The sequence below is a fragment of the Elgaria multicarinata genome, chromosome 5 (assembly GCF_023053635.1).
Source record: "Elgaria multicarinata webbii isolate HBS135686 ecotype San Diego chromosome 5, rElgMul1.1.pri, whole genome shotgun sequence".
Lineage (NCBI taxonomy): Eukaryota > Metazoa > Chordata > Lepidosauria > Squamata > Anguidae > Elgaria > Elgaria multicarinata.
In genome coordinates this window covers 57,339,916-57,359,084 of record NC_086175.1, presented here as the reverse complement: position 1 = coordinate 57,359,084, position 19,169 = coordinate 57,339,916, and the positions used below count along the sequence as shown (strand labels likewise).

Sequence of the window (19,169 nt, the reverse complement as noted above, 5' to 3'; positions counted from 1 at the left end):
CTGCTAGGTCTCTGACAGGCTTGGAAAGTTCGCCTCTCCCTTCCTATTTTCTCTCCCGACTATTACTTTCCTCAGCTAGCATTCCATCTTTCCTTTTCCCAACATAACTTTTAGTAATAGGATTCTAAGGGGTAATGGACCATGAATGCCAACTAGAAAAATGTAAATGAGGCGCAACATGAAGCCCCTTGGACTTCTAACCACCATGACACAGAAACTCCCGTTGGTCTGGAATGAAAAATCTAGTTTTTGAAATAAGTCTATCACCGCTACTCTTAAATTTCCATTAAATTGCATTAGGTCTGCCACTATTTCTGTGAAAATAGGGTACACTGTTGTGGCTTCCAGTAACCATAACATTAGCTTACCGGTGAATGACTGCAAAAAGATCTTCTGTTGTTCGAGGTTTATTTGGAGAGACAAAAACGTCATCTGCTTCAGCCTGAGAATCTTCACTTAAGGGCGAGATTATGGAATCATCACTCAGAGAAAATTCTTCAAAACAAGAAGAAAAGACCTACTGAGACTTAATCAAACACTTTGATACTGTAGAGGTGGTTAATGTAATAGTCTCACTCAATAATGGAATTTCTTGTATAATGGCATACACTAGACAATCTAGTCTTAATATTGGATGATCTGTCAAAATAATGTTTAGTTATAAAGGGTTAGTGTTTCTTTCACAGTTGAAATGAACTTAAAAGAAATGCAAATTAATGCCTATACATATACATTTCTCTAATGCAAGGCAGATTTTTAGCTGAAATGAATTGGCAGCGCTCCACTGTAATAAATGGAACTATGCACAATTAAGCTATATTGATTCAGTTTGGGGAACTACCACCAGTTCTGGCACTGAGATCCATCAAATAAAGAAATAGAACAGGAATAGTTATTAACTAACCTTTTAAGACATCATCATCTGGAGTCTCTTGTGTCTCAGCTGCTCTGCTGTCATTGTCATCTGAGGCACTTTTGGTTGGAATACCTGACGCAATATCATTTTCCTGCTCAGAATATTTTTCACTGAGTGAATCTACAGTTGAGATCTCTGACTCGTAGCTGATATTCCCAGGCACTTTATCATCATGTTGGTTTAGATCAAGCTGATGCTTTAATTGATAACTAATATCTGCTCCCCAAGCTGAGGAGTCAGACTGGGGTATATTTTCATTTAGAGGTTCATATTCCAACTTTTGTTCACAGTGTGCAGGTAATTCTTGCTGAAGCTGCACAGGGTCAGGACCCCTATCCTGATCTGATCCACAAGTAATCATCCTCCCCTCAGAATTGCTTGAAAGGACTGCTGTGCCTTGTGGAAACCATTCAGCAGAACTGCCACAGGGTTTATTGAATGTATTCTCTAGTAAAAACTCACGAACCGGATGCATTGGATTTGTTATGTATTTAGCTGCTGGAGCACCCATGTCTAATGAGGTTAGAGTCTCTTGACAGGTATTCTTTTCATCATAAGTCAAACTGCTTTCTGCTTGCAATTCTTCAGGGCTTATCTGTACTGGAGAAACGTTAATATAGGACACTATGGCCTCTTCCATGGAGTATTGGCGTGATATCTTACTTACATGTGGTTTAATTTTACCTGAAGAAATGGCAGTCACCATTAAAGTATTTCCTTGAATGTGGAGAAGGTCTTTATTGTCTTTTTGTTTCACTTCTTCAGGCTTATTAATTGAACGAAGATGTACAGATTTCAGAACTGAAGGTGTAATAGCAAGGGCTGGTGGAGAATTAGAGTTCAGTGCTTCTTCTACTATGTTCGGTTTATTGTTATTAAAAGCATGTAGTTGGTGTCTGTGAGCATATGGTTTATCCAAGACATTATGAAGAGCACTTAGGTCAAGATGAGTTGGAGGTATAACTGGAAGTTCTAGATCTTTGTTTAGAGATATGTTGCCATCTTTAGAAGATGGCTGTTGTAAAGAAGACTTCCTTTCTGGTACTTTTGGCTTTCTTTTACTCCCCCCTGGGGATAAGGGTCCAGAAAAGAAAGCTGTAGGAAAAGATGACGTTGGCGTTTCAGATTGACTGGAGTAACCGCTTGACGGAGAAGCTAACCCAGCCAACTTTTCTGGGGATGCCAACTTAAATTCATTTTCAACAGAAGGGAGGGAAGGAGTGGTGGCTCTTGATCCAGACTGTGATGTTTGCGATTCAGAACTTTCTGGCGACTTTATGCATTCTATGACCGTAGTACCCGTAGCAGTGCTAGAATTGGATAAAGACCTATAAGGATCATTAGATTTCAAGTCATTTAGAAGCCAGAGATCTGCATAGTGAGATTGTTCAGCACCTTCATCTTTAAATGATGGGATGTCCATGGTGTCAAACGGAAGGTCTTTTAATCCGCTCTCATCCTGATTATCCCAGGATAGTTCTTGTTTGCTTGGCAGATTAGTATTTTCCACTCTTGAAGGTGTGTTTGAAAACTCGAGGGGCAGCTTCATTTCCCTGGAAGTGTGAGCCATGTGCTGCTGCCCACTGCTAATCTTTGGTTCTTTCTTCTCAGGAAGATCTGTACTGCTGTCAGATTTCCTTAAAGACGAACTGCGTTTTGGTGGGGCTGGCTTTGCCTTTGGTTTCTTTAGAGAAATGCTCTGTTTTCCTTGCCTCCTATGATTTACATAATCCTGCCAGGCGCAGTTAGTGAGACTGGAAGCAACACTTGCATTCTGGCCACTCTCAGAGCCCACAGCTGCATAGTTACAAATATAACTTTTAGTTCCCTTGAGACCACAGTCAAAGTGCATGGAGGTATAGTAGCCCTCAGTATCAACCGAAAAGTGTGAGCTAGTATCTGCTTTGTCAGATGGGGTCTTCTCTATAAAACTATCATAAGTGGCCATGCTTGTAAAACTTGGACATCCCAGGCTGTCAGCCTTTGGGCGTTCAGGGCTGAAATCTTGACGGCAGGATGCATCATGATGATGATGCAAGTAATTCCATTCACTGTCACTTGTGTTGCTGTTATTAGGATCATCAAGTAGATCAGCTACAGTGGAAGTGAAAGAACTTGCCCTGTGGACTCTAATCTTATCAATCTGATCACTGTAGTGTTCCGTTATGAAAACACTAGAATCTTCATTGGCATTAGGGGCAATGTTCAGTGATAATTCTGAATCACAGTGTGAAGAACCAGTCAGCGGGGGAGAAGCAGCAGGTGGAATAGTTTCTGACGTCTGGGAAGGACACGTTGAGCTGCTTCCACTCCAATTCCCACTAGATGATTGATGGTCATCTTTCTGGTCCATGTGACTGCTGAGAAGAACCCCAGCTGTGGAGATAGAGTGAATGGGACTTCCAAAGGTGTCGGAATTTGATGAAATATCACAGCTTCCTGAATCCGCCATCCTTGATAACCTTGACCTTCCCCTCTCATTTGAGTTATGATCTGGGCTATGAAGATGCTGAGAACAAGATAAACCTATGGGGTGGTGTTCTTGAGAACACTGACTATTAATGGCATCTTTACTGTTTGTGGAAATTCTTTCTTGGCTTGCTAAAAAGTGTTCTGCATCGTAAGCTGACATTTTGGCACCAGTGTTGTGGTCCACTTCATTGGCCCTAGCACCTTCACGAGGAAGACTCCTTGATCGGACACGGTTGCTCACTGATGTAAACATGGTGTCACCGTTGTCTGTCAGCACCAATATGTTGCCAGCTGAGTGAGACAGGGAGGCTACTACACTCTGACCCCTCTGAGCTCGGATTCTTCTCCGGGATGGGGCAGCAATGAGGATTTCTTCTGTCTGGCACTCAGAGTCCCTGGTACCTGATCTCCTGTTGATGTTATTAGAGAAGTCTGGATTTGCATGCACAATCACATTCCGTTCTCTTGCTACTGGTGATTCGTCAGAATCTAGGATACACATAAAACTCTGTGAGGCATGATTTCCACTGGCTGACAAACTGTGACCCTTACAATGGCCTAAAAGATACACAGGGTAATTTCTTGCAGCCTGTGTATATCAGCAACTGTGGCTAACACGAAGAGAAAGTAATCACTAGAGCTAAATGTGACATGCAGACACACTTAACATTACCCTGATGCCCCCTTGTTAAAGAGGAAAAGCTACTTCTGGAGGGGCAGTCAGAATTGGAGAAGCAGGTGGGGCGAACGGGTGTTGTTCAACTCACCACTCCAAATCCCCTGGTGATTTTTCCTCTGTGAAGTTCCAAATTTATGTTTGAAAGACTTTAGCCTAAGCGTTACTAACTTGCATTTGTATATGAAAAAGCTAAGTCCGCATATATAATTTTATGTACACTATCTTTAGAAATTAAAAAAAAATTACGAAGAAACAAACTTGAGAGGTGAAAAAACATATTTGCAGTGTATTCAAATCCATTTAAATACTGAGAGCAGTCTAGAATAACATTCAACTGGTCTTTCACATAAATTAATCAGTGACAACCCATCATCACTTTGCATGATAACATCTGTCACTTGATCTTATGGGTCCCTTAGCTACAAGAAAAAACTTTCACTGAATCTAGTTACTTTTTATGTACAAACTATGGGTATAGAAACAAACAAAAAGAAAAGAATACAACAGAAATCAAATCATTACATTTAAACAATAAGGGCTGGACATGTATATCTATATTACTCAGTAAGGCCCACAGCACATCAAGACTGAAGGCTGTAATGAGTAATATAGTTTGGCTGGCAATATTTTTAAAAAAGAAGAGACAAAACGAAACGAAAATACCCCAAATGCATTATATTTGAAACTCTATAATAATAAAAGCCGAAGTGTTCCTTGGAAAGCTGTTTGGAAGGCAGGCTATTGCTGCAATTAAGGCAGTTAGAATGCTATCTAGTCAAGAGTTTTATTTTATACTACACCTATTTCTTGTTGGACTCTTCTGGGGATGCCAGAGATGGTTTTCCTCCTTCTCAATTTCCGTCTCCTCTGTAGTACGGATTGTGAGTGAACAAGAGAGCAGCGTATACTAGCCTCTCTGTCAAAACCAACTCCTGCAACCCATAAATAGGTCTCATTAGCTTTTAGAAATAGTAAACAAATTGTTATGACTGGAAGACAGTGGAGGTCATGTGAGCACTTTGGATTATGCCTGTGAATAAATACAAGGCTGACCTTGCACAATTCTCAAGAAAATTATTCACCATGTACCACAGCTTTGTTTCTAAGCCCTGTTCCATCTGAGCAGCCTGCATTGCCAAAAGTCATAAAAGGAGAAGAGGGAAAATAAAAGGGCGGGTGGAATTAAGCATTAGCAAGGAACCTATTATTGTAATGGTTTATGGATATGCAGGTATCAACATCTATAAAATCAACATTAGCATCCAAGGTAATGTCCAGAAATTTGTTCAGCTGTAACTTTTTTTTAGCATCTGCATTGCAGTGAAATTATGGGAGGCCAAGGTACAATGGCAAATCTGAGTGTATTTTCTACGTCCAGCATAGCTTACTATGGATCAACTAAGTTTTTCATCAATCCTTAGAGAATATAGTTGATGTTGAGTCAATCTGATGTTCATGATGTGTTCAGTAAATATTTAATGGTGCAATCAGTGTAAATACAGTAAATTGAGTAATTTCCACCAGTAATACACTGAACAGATTTGCTCCTAATTAATGTCATTACTCTCATAACAGAGCAGGCAAAACTCTTAAGTGTCCTCACATCATATATTTGTTTTTAATTGCAAAACTGTCCTGCTTTCCCATTAGCTTTCTCCCAACAGCCTTACATTGCCCATAAATGGGTAACAGGGCAGAAGCTTTCCAAAGGCAAGAGAGCCTTTATAACAAGGGACACCTAAAAGGTGTGAACTAAGCGTAAATACATTCTCAATGGGAGAAGTCTTATTATAGTTTTTCCTCTTCACCATTTCTAATACAAACAAGATGAAATCTAGTATATATTGCTCCACAAACTAGACAGGTCAAATTATTTTCCACCTAATTTACTCTGACAGGCAGTGGCTGTCTACTGCCTCAGTGAGGATTGTGCCCTATTACCAGATACTTTTAACTGACGATGCTGAGAATTGAACCTCAGACCTTCTGAATGCAAAAGCATGTGATCTGCCACTGAGCTGGAAGTCCATGTTTGAATGGGACACTCCTCCCTCTCATTGCAGATACTTAAAGAGTCCTGTTGCATGTGTTCATGGAGCTTTATTCCTGAACCATACTAACACAGAATAACACATAAAGCTGCCTTATACCAAGTCAGGTCCATCTTGCTACACTGACTGGCAGCAGTTTTCTAGGTTTTCAGACAGGAGTCTTTCCAGACCTACCTGATTGAACCTGGGACCTCCTGCATCATAGTGCTCATATGGTCCCACTGAACCTAATGGATATCTCTGATGCCAAAAGCGATATGCATCTCCATTTTGGGATACAATTAGATTGCAAAAATGCATGACCCAAAATCATTGACCCAATGATTTTAAAAATGTGTTGGGTATCTATAAATAACTAGCAATTGTCATGTGTTAATGGAAGAGTCTTACCTGTCAGTCTCATTGCAGACTGGCAGGTAAGAAGCAAATCGGAAAAGTCTGTCAGCTATTTTTCTGGCTAAAATGTACTTAAAAACTGAACCTTATGTTCTATTAAATAAAAATCTTCACCTGATTCTTTTTACAGTAGATTTCCTTTCATCAAAGAGTTATAAATTGGAAGACTCTTTTAGGAACAAATGTGTCAGGACAGTATCTAAAGATTGAGAATTTCATGGTACAATTTGAGAGACAACTAGAAGAAATAAAAATAAGGAAGGGGACTAAAAGTTCCAATAAATTCTTGACCCAAAAATCTATACTTTCAGTGCTGTATAATTATATCAATAATAATTATACATGCATAGACATACACATACATAGTACATTACATACAGATGTGAAACACTAAAAAGTAACTTTCTTGTAAAAGTTTTCTTGAAATCTACTGGAAGAGACCCCAGATGATAACCCTATACCAACCATCACAACCAGCACTGTAAATGTTTACATTTATTTAACAATGAACAAAACTGTATTACAAAATTTTACAACTGTAATAAGTAGAAAGAGATATTTGTTTATCTCAGGGGGGAAATGTAAAAGAATTAAAAAAACAAAGTTGCAAAACAATGAAAGGCAGTAGGCACACTCTACTACCTTTCATTCTTTTACAATAAAAGTCGAGGAAAAGTAGAGGGGGGTAGGAGGAAAGAAATCAGAACTTATAACTATTCCAAACTTTTCAAGGTTTTCCAGCAATTTGTCTTTTTTCAGGAATCTTTGACCTCTGTAGCAACTGAATAGTACCATCAAGAGCAGCTGAACATTGGAAACAGAATTTATTAGGAGTTCTTAACCTGTGTAATTGTGAATCTCTTTTTATCATGGAAAAAAGCAATATTTGTTTGAGACTTCAACATTAAAACTTGCAACGTTATCCTAAGCACATTGGCCAGAATCCAAAGAACTGTACATTTACCTTTGTGGACCTAAGAAAAAGCGTTAGACTTCTTTTTCTCAAATAATAGCTCACTCTCTATGCCACATTGCAAACTGCTTGAAAACAAAGATGGGACAATTTTTCAAGAGCAAGTTGTGACATGACATGGGGATCAGCTATTCAAAGAAAACTGTCAACAAACATTCTGGGCACTCCAGTTGGTTGAGCCCAAGCAGCTCTTTGGGTCTCAGCTATTGAGTACAGACTACAGTCCATCTAAAAGTGAGATGCACTCAGACCCATTGATTTCAGTTCAATTATGTGCTGAATTGTGGTCATTGATTAGTAATCACCGGTAATTCTTGCTTTTTCAAGTTCAAATTGTACTATTCTGAAGTGGAGCAAATATTTCCACTAACATTGGATGCACTACAAAAATGTAGAAACAGAAAACAGATTTAACTCAGTATTTGGTCATAATAGGAGGCTGCGGGCCAAACTATTCATATATATATATATATATATATATATATATATATATATATATATATATAATTTTCCTGCGATCAGGAGCTAAAGAATGGCATGGTGGCAGTGTGTATGTTTGTGTGCTTAAACCTATTCTTTTTACTCACACAGAGAGAGAGAGAGAGAGAGAGAAGCTATTTTTGTGGTCTTGGAAAAATATAAGGGTAGCCATATCTTCCCCTTCTTAATAGCAGCTAGTTTATCCCCAAGCTGGTCTATCCTCATGTCCTTTTTGTCTTTGTCCATTCTGACTGAGAGAAAAAGTGGCTGTGTCTTAGGTGAGGCTAGTTTCCAGTCAATTCACAGGAGAGCTGGAGCAGGGGGAGTGTGTATGTGCATAGCACGAAGTTAATCCCATTACTTCATGATGATGTGATGTGTACATTAAAAAAAAATCCCAAAGGGTGGCAGCTCAGAAAAAACAACACCAAGAAAGGCAAAGGCTATTTTTGGGGAGAATGCCCTACTTTGTAGCTACAAAGTTTACTTAGAATTAACCAGTAATCAGAAGGATTATGATGAGACACCTTAGAGCTGGTTCAAATGTTATTGGAGCTGGTTCATTCTGGGTTCCTTTCTTCCAACATGTTACAGTTCTCACAAGTAGACTGCTAGTATAAGCAGTTTTTGCACTTTTAACCTAGTTCCAATAATTTATAAATTGGCTCTAAAAGGGTAGAAGTGTGAAGGCTTGGACAAACCCCCCCCCCCAAATAAAAAATACAGGGGAGAACTTTTTTTCTCTTTCTCCGACGGCATGGCTACTCAGTCTAGGGCAGAGTGAAAAAATCTTACTGGCATGGGGTTTTAAGAGATTTTAATATTTCTGCTGTTGCTAATGTTCTGTTGTTTTATTGTGTATGTGATGGATGTTGTTTTAAAGTGCTGGCTTTAGTTTTTACCCACTTTGGTGTCCATTCCAGACTAAAGAGTGGGTTGCAAATACCTGTATTTAATAATAATAATAATAATAATAATAATAATAATAATAATAATAATAATAAGTGCTGTGGACCAATAGTGCATTTTTGTCCCTGTAACAGCAATTTGTACTTGTAGAAAAGGAGACAGAATTGCAATTTTTTTATGACATGTACGCAAGCTTTGAAAGACACAGGAAAAAGATAATTCTGCTTCAAGAAAACCAGCCTTTCCCAGCATGGTGCCCTCATAATGGGAAACTAAGACAAAGTAGTTCAGGTCTTTTCAGAGAATCTTGAGTGTATTATATAGAGATATTGCATGCTGGCAAGTGAAGGGAAGTTTAAAATAAATCCTTTAAATAATGAGCAGTATTCCTCTTGATCAGTTGTGCAAGTGGGACCCACCACTCACACAACTGAAAGCTAGCAGTTCGAAAAGCAGCCATGGAAACAAGTGGAAATGCTTGTTTCTGAATTGGGACAGGTCAGTGGAGCTTCCTTCTGCAAGCTCCAATGACCTGCTCCATTTTGGAAATGAGCATCTCTGCTTGTTTCTGGTGCTCCTGAAAGCGCTTGCTTCCCATTGCTCTAGCAAGTGGGTCCCACTAGCACATGGAAAGGATTGGATGCTGCCCAATATATTTGCACTTTTATAAATCAGGATATAATTACTACATATTTTTTACTTGAAGCATTATGGAAGACATCAAAGCAAATTATTTGAATTTGTTGCCTCCTTTATTTGCTCTGGGACACATGACTGTCATAGAACTTATGAATAACCTCTTTCCATTCAAATTATTTCAGTGTGTTAAATGTTATCTGTTAAATGAGAATCTTTACTTCTATGCACAACAAATCTGTACATTGCACAGATTATATTACGATGAAAACAACCATGCCATCTTTGTCCAGATATAACAACACCAGTGTCAGTGGATATTCATGAGACAGCAATTTAGCTTATTTAAAGCCTTAAAGCTTAGTTAAATTCTTGCCTCAGAAACCTTACATTTGCTGATCATAAAGTCCTGTGTTTAGAGACATGCTCACCGTAATAAAATTAATGACTTGAACCACCTTTTTGTCAACAAAAAAAGAAGTACAAGAGATCTGTACCAGTGACATTGATGGGGATAATGCAAGAGGAAATCACTTGGGCATCTCGTTTCATTTTCTCCTCTGGAGTTGGGAGAGGTAGGGCTTTGCTCCAATTGGTTTGCTTATCCAGTGTAGAAGGGATATTATGTATTGGATTTTTCGGCCTCTGCCCTAACATGACATCTGTATCTTCTTCCTCCGGAAGGTGGGACTGTAAATGAATACAATCAAAATCAGTATCTAATCTTTTGTGGTCTAAAGTTACTTTTTAAAAAGTATCAGAAAATGGAGTTGGAAGTAGATTGCAATGAAGCAGGTAACAAAGAATTATTACAATTAATAAGAAAAGAATATTCTTTCAATGGACACATGGTAAAAAGGAAGTCAAACCACTTATTGGTAACATCCAGGAGCTGAAGATTAAATTGAATGTTAAGTGCATGGAAAGAATTTCCAATCAATGCTTCAGTTTCTGCAAGCATGTTCTCAGTTACCTTGGGGTTATGGCTAGGACCCATTGTGTACACAATTTTCGAAAGTGTGTAAGTTTGCATTCATTCATTTTGTTAAACATATACATGAATAAACATCCATGACAAATCAATTGCATGCAAACTTTCTACTTAGCAATGTATACTTGACAAGTTGCATATGGCTTAACTTGAGCTGATCTTGAATAATATTTCTTGGAAGCAGGTAACATTGATTTTAATGAAACTTCAGCATGGTCCCAAGTAGTATTAACTCAGAAGTTCAAACAGATTCAATGGAATTTATTCCCAAAGTGGGGGTATTTAAAAAAATCGTTTAAGATTTCATGATCCTACCCTTGTTTACTTCAAAGCAAGTCTCACTGAAATTAATGGAACTGACTTCTAAGGAAACATGGGTAGGGTTAAGATGTGTGTTTAAAGTCAGAATCAAGAGATACATTTAACAGTAATTGGATATTAAAATAAAAAACAAAGATTGAGCAATTACCTTAAAGTCTTTAGAATGATATCTAGAAATCATGCAAAATAATTCAGAATATGCCACCCGAAGTACAAGCCACAAAAGATAAATAGGTGCTAACAGAGTTCAACTACATGAAAAAGAGAGTCATTTTTGAAAAGAACGCAGAAACAGTCATGCTTTCTTGTTTCTTACCAAGTGAGAGTAAAAGATTAGAAGCAGTTTACTGAAATCTATGTCTATTGCAAAACCGCACCTACTTGAACAACTGGGTGTAGTATTATCAGAGTTTTTAAAGTTCTTGCTTGAAGCTCTGCTACATTTAAAAATTTGCCGGCTGTTTTAAACATGCATGTTCATTTCAGTTTCCAGTTTCTACTTTGCTAGCTCCTGGATGCTGCCCTTAATTGCCATTTACTCCAAAACAGCTTAGTTCTGTTAAGGGTGATTAAAGGGCCAAGATATAATTTGCTTTTTTTGTCAAAGTATTTAATATTTTACTGTTTTCTAACAGATAACCACTGTCAACTATAGTCTGTTCTTCATCATAAATGTCATTCAAAACATTCCCGCTCACATTCAAGGCTCGCAATCATTCTTAACTCCCTACTTCTATGCTGCAGGCCGCACTTCACAGCTACTTATCCAAGTTACACCAAGCCAGTTGCTTACCTTGCCAGAATCATCTGCAAAATTACCCACCCCAAAAATAAAAATAAAATGGACGCGTCTCCCCAAACATATATCTTTTCCATTCCTGGGTTAGAAAAACATTGCAGCTTTCTTTATCTGTTCAGCTTTTGTGCTGTTCCCAGCAGACATGAATAGCTCATATAAACTACTAGCACAAAAGACTTTGTTTCCTAGGTAACGTCTGAAAAAAAGTTGGTGCATGCAAAAAAAAAAGAAAAAAAAGCCCCGCATAGCCTCTATTTTGTGGCTGATTCCTTCCCTGCATAACAATGGCTTGCTGGACAAAGAAAGTGAAGTGACCTGACCACAATCTCTGACTGTCTGCCAGTGCTGCTCTTTAGCAAACAATAGCAATGATAACAGTCCCTAGAACAGATCCATGCTTTTGCTTCAGTATCCTTTGGGTGTCTTGTGGTTTTCCATAATCTCTAACTAATTTTTTCCCAACATGCAAAAATCCCTTAGAGACAAATTTCGTCTATGCCTTTAAAACTACCCATCAATGGGAAACCCTCTTATGAACTACTAAACCTATGAAACTTACACCCAGTTTTGTTTTGTTTTTTGGTAGGAGGGCAGATAAATTGGTGCTTCTTGTTGATAAAGTGTAACTATAAAGACAACAAAGTTAGTCAGCCAAAAAGCAAGCAAGAGAAAGGATTAGGGATTGAAAGGGACAGAATGACCGAGAGGCTGTTATTTTAGTGTTCTTCCAATACCTTTCTACTCCATGGGGTCATGTGGCAACACTCAGTGGGGGAGGGTGAGCGGGTGCTGTAAAACTATAAACATGAAATGTGAAAAAAAAAATGATTAAAAAACTTAAAGCATATACAAAACCAAAAGTTTTTCGCTCAAAGTATATCAGGGCTGCATGGTGTTTAAAAGGTATCTTCACTGCAAGCTTATTTCCCAGTGGGGGAAAATAAGTCATTCTATATAAACCGTTACTTGTAATGTGGGCATGTGTTGTCAATCAGGATTTGCTCCCCAGTTTTCCATCTGTTTAACTTCTAGACATAGAGGTTAGTTACATGGAGGGAAGTTAATGGGTATAAAAGCAATTACATGTACAGATTTTTGCAAAACAAGCCCTTGGAGAGCTAACATTGCTGTTCTTAAGGTGGCAAATGAGATTCCACCCACTGGCCAGCCGAATCTGTGTCTGAGTCTCTCTGTTTCCTGGTGTTTTAGAATACACCACCATAGAAGTTTAAAGTTTTTTCTAACATTTACTTAGAACTATGAAATGGATTTGTAACATGCCCCCATCGTCAATGTTGGGCTGACGTTATCTATGGAATTTGCACCGATGAAATGAAACATTTAGAAAATGATGTTAGTACATCACTGGGTGCAGAGTTCTAAAATATTCTAAGCATACTATCTTTGGGCAAGCAACTGGCAGTATGCACTCAAAAAACTACTGATGTCACCACAGTTTATATTTACCTGACTTGAAATATGAATTTATATTTCACCACAAAATGTGCACCTGGATTGCAATGTAAGTACCATCCACCTCCCCCACCCCAGTACTACTGGGAAACCATTTCTCCAGTACCATTTCCCCTTCTCTGGTTCAGATTGTAACTCAATTCTTCCTCAGTGACTTAAACATTGCTGTGGCAGGACCTCAGTTACTATAGTCTCTGTGAAGTGTAGCATTCCCAGGGTACTTGAGTCCTTAGTATGGAGGTCAGGCACCTTGGAAGCTACATCTCTTGCCCCTGGGATGCTGCTGGTCATAATTGGCAACATCTCAAGAGGCCTCCATTGAGCCGTCATCATCACCCCTAGCAGGCAAGTGGGACAGAAAAGGGGAGTGGGGCAGGATAGAAGGGATTGTGGAGGATTTTAGGGCCTCGTGGGTACTTAAGGGAGATTTTGGACCTTATTGTGCTCCTGGTGATTTATTTATTTCATTTCTGTACTGCCCAATAGCCAAAGCTCTCTCGGTGGCTCACAAAAAGTACAAAGCAAAACATAATATATAAAATTTTAACATACAAGATTTAAAGCAGCCAAAAAAACAGTTACAATAAGATACTAGGATCTGATTAAAAAAACACCTAACATTAAAATCCCATCACATGCTGCCAAATGCCTGGGAGTAGTCTTAACTTGCTGTCCAAATGATGACAGTATTGGTGCCAGATGGACAGTGGGCAATCATTACACAATTGGGTGGCTACCACTGAGAAGGCTAAATCAGTAAATGGGATAAGATTATGTTCATTGATTCATACAAGTCACTTCTCCAATAAGCACCAATTTACAAGAATTAGCCTGGCCTTGAATATTTCAACTTCCTGCTCACTCAAGACATAACAAAATAACCAGGTTCACATGATCATCAGTGCTGGTCCAATTTCCTTAATTACCCTCGCAGGCATAGTTTACCATGTTGTGTGGATCTGGTGAGGGTGATTTGTTGCTGTGGTTAACAAACCATCTAGAACCCATGGGCTGTTTTAGGGTGTACATGTGACCCAGCCCACACTAAGTAATGTAAGAAAAGTAACCTGCTAGGAGAATTGGCTCTTTTTCCATGTAGCGCCAAGGCTGGTATCTAGTTGTAGATTTTGAGTCTAGTTGATGGACCTTTCCCACAAACAAACAGGTGCCGGAGATTCCAGAGCCCTTTTTGTAGAGTAGTTACTGATGCACTGACATTGCCATTCACACCAGCTTGGATCTGAATAGTTCAGGAACTGCCTGATACATGTTTTTAGCCATGTTAATTGAAAATCTGGAGTAACGCAGAAGCTGCAGCCAAATATTTCCATATAAATACGTTTCCTAATTGCTGCATTTTATTTTCTGATTAGTTCCTATCAATCTGTTCCAAAGGAAATGTTCATATCTGATGTTCCCATCATACATCCCACTGAATTCCCCATTAAATGGAGGGTTTCTACTCCAGTTAAGGCTGGTGTTAGTGAACTGGAAAGGCAAAGAGAAAGCCCAAAGGTGCAGGAATTAATTATATTTTATAGTGGTGGCCTGGAGACTAAGCTATGGCTGGGGGTGGAGAGCATCTGAGACCTATCTGCCCATGTGGAATGGGAAAATTGAGAAGGTCATGGTGGAGTTTTGAGGGACCATTGAGAAGAACATGGAATGGCTGGCACATTGCAGTGGAGTTTTCAAGGTCAACTTAAAAGGGATGCAGAATGCAAATACCAAGGTAGAAGGAGAAAAGGGGCATTACAGTAGAAGAGGGATAAAGAATCCAGAAAAGGGGTATCAGTGGTCTTGCTGGCCACTTTGAGGGGTAGTAAAGAAAAATCACAGTTCTGAGAAATGTAATTCCTAAAAACAACTTGTAATGTGAATGATGAATAAAATACTCTGATTGGAATTTAATATCCATTTACGTATTCCATAATGACAATTTCTCTACACCAAAGTTATTTTTAAAGTAACCTTGCTTCAAAATATTAAGAACACTATATTCTAATGAAAAATGGAGAGTTGACGCAGAAGCATACAAATAACTCAGGATGAATTTACAAATGCAGTTTTTAACTAGTATTTCTAATCATAATATTGGAAACCTCTTTAATTCTTTTGAAGTTAACAGCTGTATAAATGCTACCCTGTATGGTTAAAAAAACAAGTCCAAACACAGATTTCAGCTACTAGAATAGGTTTCTTACAGGGTTCTTGGATTCAGCCATGGGATCCAAGAATCCTATAATGTGATTCTGTAAGGGTATTAAAATAGATAGATACACAATATGTTAAATGATATTCAAATCCTTTCTAGAAGAATTTCTTAAAACTCTTAGATATTTCAGGAAAATAGTAGTATGTATATGAGGAGACTTTATTTGTCTCTGAAAAACATAAGGATTGTTTACATATAATGGTAATTCAGTTTTAAAATCAAACAAGGGCAATGATTTGACATTACATGAATAAGCTCGGATTGCTTACATATTCTCTCCTTCCCTTTCTCTTCACCACCCACTTGCACACTCTGCTTCATTAGGAATGTCCTGTTTTTCACAAACCACAGTTTGCTGCTACATCCAAACTAGAAAACTATGGCTTGTGTGAGCTCTGCAAAACAGGTTTGGGAACCAGACCAGAATTGGAAACTATGGATTCCAACTGTGGTCTGCATGGCAAGTGAGAAGGAACAAGGTCAGCTGGTAAGCAGAAGCCAACAATGGACTGGCATTATAACTGAATTGACCCATTTTTTCTACACCCATTTGCAATATGAGGTTCCTAATATTAACGTCACACTGTTGATCTTCTTGAGATGAAGTATAAAATGTTTTGAAGACTTGAAATGTGTTCTGTGATAGTTGACATTTGTTATATATACAATACATCTCAATAGTTGTTAAAATGCAACTATGTGTAAAAATGGTATCTTGTTCAAAAGATGGAGAATTCAAAGTACAAAACAGCATACCTTTAACATGTGTCACAGAAGGTCATATAAATACTTAAGCTGAATGTTAGAGCATTTATATGAATCAGATCCTACAGATTTAGTTCATGGTATAAATGAAAGTGCAGACTTTGAAGATGTGCAGAAAAATAAACAGGATAAGACTTGCCCTCATGGTCCACAGAAGGCACACATTTCCTTGTGGGAACAATTAATTGCCACAGCTCTGACTTCAGTTTATAATAGTTTATTAGTTTGACCTTTTATACCTTTACACTTTTTTAGTATGTGCAGACTGTTTGCATGCCCAGTTGAAGTGAGGGGGTATAGCAAGGGAGTGATTTGGAGCATAGTTGCAGTGATGCAGCTAGGTGACTTTGGACTTTATGGTCTTACAGGCCCATTCTTTAAATGGCCTTGTGTATTAAACGGCCTTGTGTATATAATCACGATTTTATGCCTTACAATTGCTTCTGCATTCTTTACAGGTTAAAATGTTTTCCAACCCCCTTTTTTTTAATATGCAGTGTTGCCTGTTAAGGTCCTTTCAATCATAGCACATCATGACCACAGGAATCAAATTGAATTTGCTCCTGCTGCCCTCATCACCTGCTACTCCCTGGTTGGCCATTTGGGGGCCTTTGGGCTGTGGAGCCCTGGACTTTGGCCTAGTTGACCACTGCATAGCTGAGAATGGCAGGTGGGAGAAAGCTGGCTCCCAGCTGAGATCCTTTAGGGTAGATACAAGTGCCATCGGTAAGCAGAAGCCAGGAGCAGCGACACCCAATTACCCATTTCAGGATCTGGCACCTTAAAAAGTGATCAGGCCACCCGTAAGGTTAATACAAAGAAAACCACTTATCCGGCATGTCATTCCACACTGGTATTCTGACAGCTGAAAATCATATAAGAGAATATCCTTCAGAGAAGTGATTGAAAACTAATAGAAATATGTAAACCACGCTGGTTATCCACATCCATCTAACACTACAGTCCTATGCAAGTCTACTCAGATGTAAACCCCATTGAATTCAAAGGGACTTACTTTCTGATAAGAGTCTATATGATTGCAGCCTAATTGCCTAGACCCAACTACTAGTTATTATATTTTTAAAGTGTGCGTGGCTTCTTGTCCCAGTATGCTTCTGTATAACATGATAACTTCATATAAGCTGTAGATCTAACCCTAATTAAGTCTGCAACAATTTATTTTACTGTTATTTCATAAAAGAAACCTCTCTGCAGGTAAGAGCATAACGCCTTCTCCATTTTAATAGATAAACAAGGCTGCCCATTTTCAAACTCTTAAAAGCTGTAGCTCTGTAGATGAGTAATATCAAGGATGAACATTAATCTCCATATGGAGCCATCACATACAAACCACTGCAGGTCTGCTGGAAATCAATCTGCATTTAATTTTAGAACTTTTAAGAGCCCACAATAAAGAATACGGCAAATATAAGAATCCATGGGGCGCTTAGGAAACATTATGGCAGCTAAATTATATAATAATAAGCGTAATTGTCATTTGTTATTGTAACCAAATGATAATTAGGCTTCGCTTTTAAGGGTATCTCTGTGCTTCTAACAGCAGTGCAATAGCAGTTTGGCTGGTGCTGTTCCTTCTGACATTATCTGCTTTGCTTTGATAATTTGCAGCAAAGATGCTGTGTTTGGACAGGTGGTGGCAGCCCTTATAATTACATCAGAAATATATGTAGGAGAAGAGGAAGAACTTACTTTTAGCAAGTGACGGTCCTTTGTCTCTTTGTTCTTCTGACTGCAGGTTACAGGAAAAGAGGGAAACGGAGGAGCCACCACGGAGATTTGGCTCAGGACTTTCTGTTCTCTGTTATCACCCCAATTTCGTTGCTCTGTTTAGCAAAAACAAAAGATAAGGAAATTATTTAGGCTGATGTATATTATTTACAAATAATCTCCAGACATAAAAAGCAGTTCAAAGTAAATATGTACATAATTATGACCTTGCACATCCTCTTGGTATGAAATAAACATTTTATAGGACCCGTTCTGATGGCATCTTCATCCTTACAACTATCCATAAGGTACATCCAAATTATTTTCTCCATATTGATGTAAGAGGTCAGTTTGCTGAAGGCAGCCATTCCAACCTGGTGCCCTCTAGATGTTGTGGACTTCAACTCCCATGAGCTCAAGCCAGTATGATGATTGGTAAGGAGTGCTGGGAGTTGTAGTCCAAAACAGTGGGAAGGCATCACGTTGGAGAAGGATGACCTAAGGACACCTAGGAAAATCAAGTTCAGAAGCTTTGATTTGAAGCTCAATCTTTAAACTGCAGTATTAATATAACATCTCCATATAGAATGAAAGCATGTTGGATTTTCTTTTCCTTTTGAAAGATAGCAATCTACATGATACGATGCTTTCCCCATGCTTATTTCTCCCTGACCCCTGCTGTATACTGGACTCCAACAAAGAACTAATTTTCATCGTTGGTAAAATGTTGAAAAGAGTATTTAGATGGAAACTTGTTAGCTTTCTCAAGTACAAGACAAACTCTGCTTTCTTTTGTTTTTCCTAAATTCACCAGCTACCAAGTTAAACTGTAAGGGAAGTTAATAATTTTATTTTTTTTATTATTGAATCTATATCCTGCCTTTTCCACCCCAAGGAGCCCAAGGCAGTGTATATAATCCTGCTCCTCCTCTCTATTTTATCCTCACAACAACAACCCCATGAGGTGGTTTGGGCTGAGAGTCTGTGACTGGCCCAAAGTCACCCAGTGGGTTTCCATGGCTGAGTGGGAGACTAGAACCCGGATCTCCCGAAATCGCACTCCAACACTTTAGCCACTACACCACAGTGGAAAAGACATGGTTTTGTTTTGCTACAAATTGCTCAAAATGATGGTGTAGCAACATAGCTTCTGGATTAAATGATTTGATATTAACTATCGGGAACAGATTAACTACTTGGTCTTCTTAAGACATTTTTGACTCTTCATTGTTTCCTGAGATAGTTGTCTCCTGACCACAAGATGGCAGAAGAAGATTACTCATAACTAAAACAGCTGTGATGCAGAGCAACCACACACTGCTCTATTCTAATTTTAATGTGACTCTGGTTGTATTTCCCTTTATG

The 19,169-nt window shown here is 38.6% G+C and overlaps 1 protein-coding gene across 1 annotated transcript in view; it reads right to left on the bottom strand.

Annotated features, from left to right (window-relative positions):
• Positions 1–19,169, bottom strand: part of NHS (NHS actin remodeling regulator) — a 78,739-nt gene that overhangs the window by 9,008 nt on the left and 50,562 nt on the right. Inside the window, exons 3-8 of the mRNA XM_063126423.1 lie at positions 17,787–17,920; positions 12,358–12,420; positions 10,010–10,202; positions 4,868–4,999; positions 905–3,877; positions 369–495 (exon numbers count right to left, since the gene is read on the bottom strand). Of these exons, the coding sequence (XP_062982493.1) occupies positions 369–495; positions 905–3,877; positions 4,868–4,999; positions 10,010–10,202; positions 12,358–12,420; positions 17,787–17,920 (3,622 nt within the window). The remainder of the gene's footprint in view (positions 1–368; positions 496–904; positions 3,878–4,867; positions 5,000–10,009; positions 10,203–12,357; positions 12,421–17,786; positions 17,921–19,169) is intronic.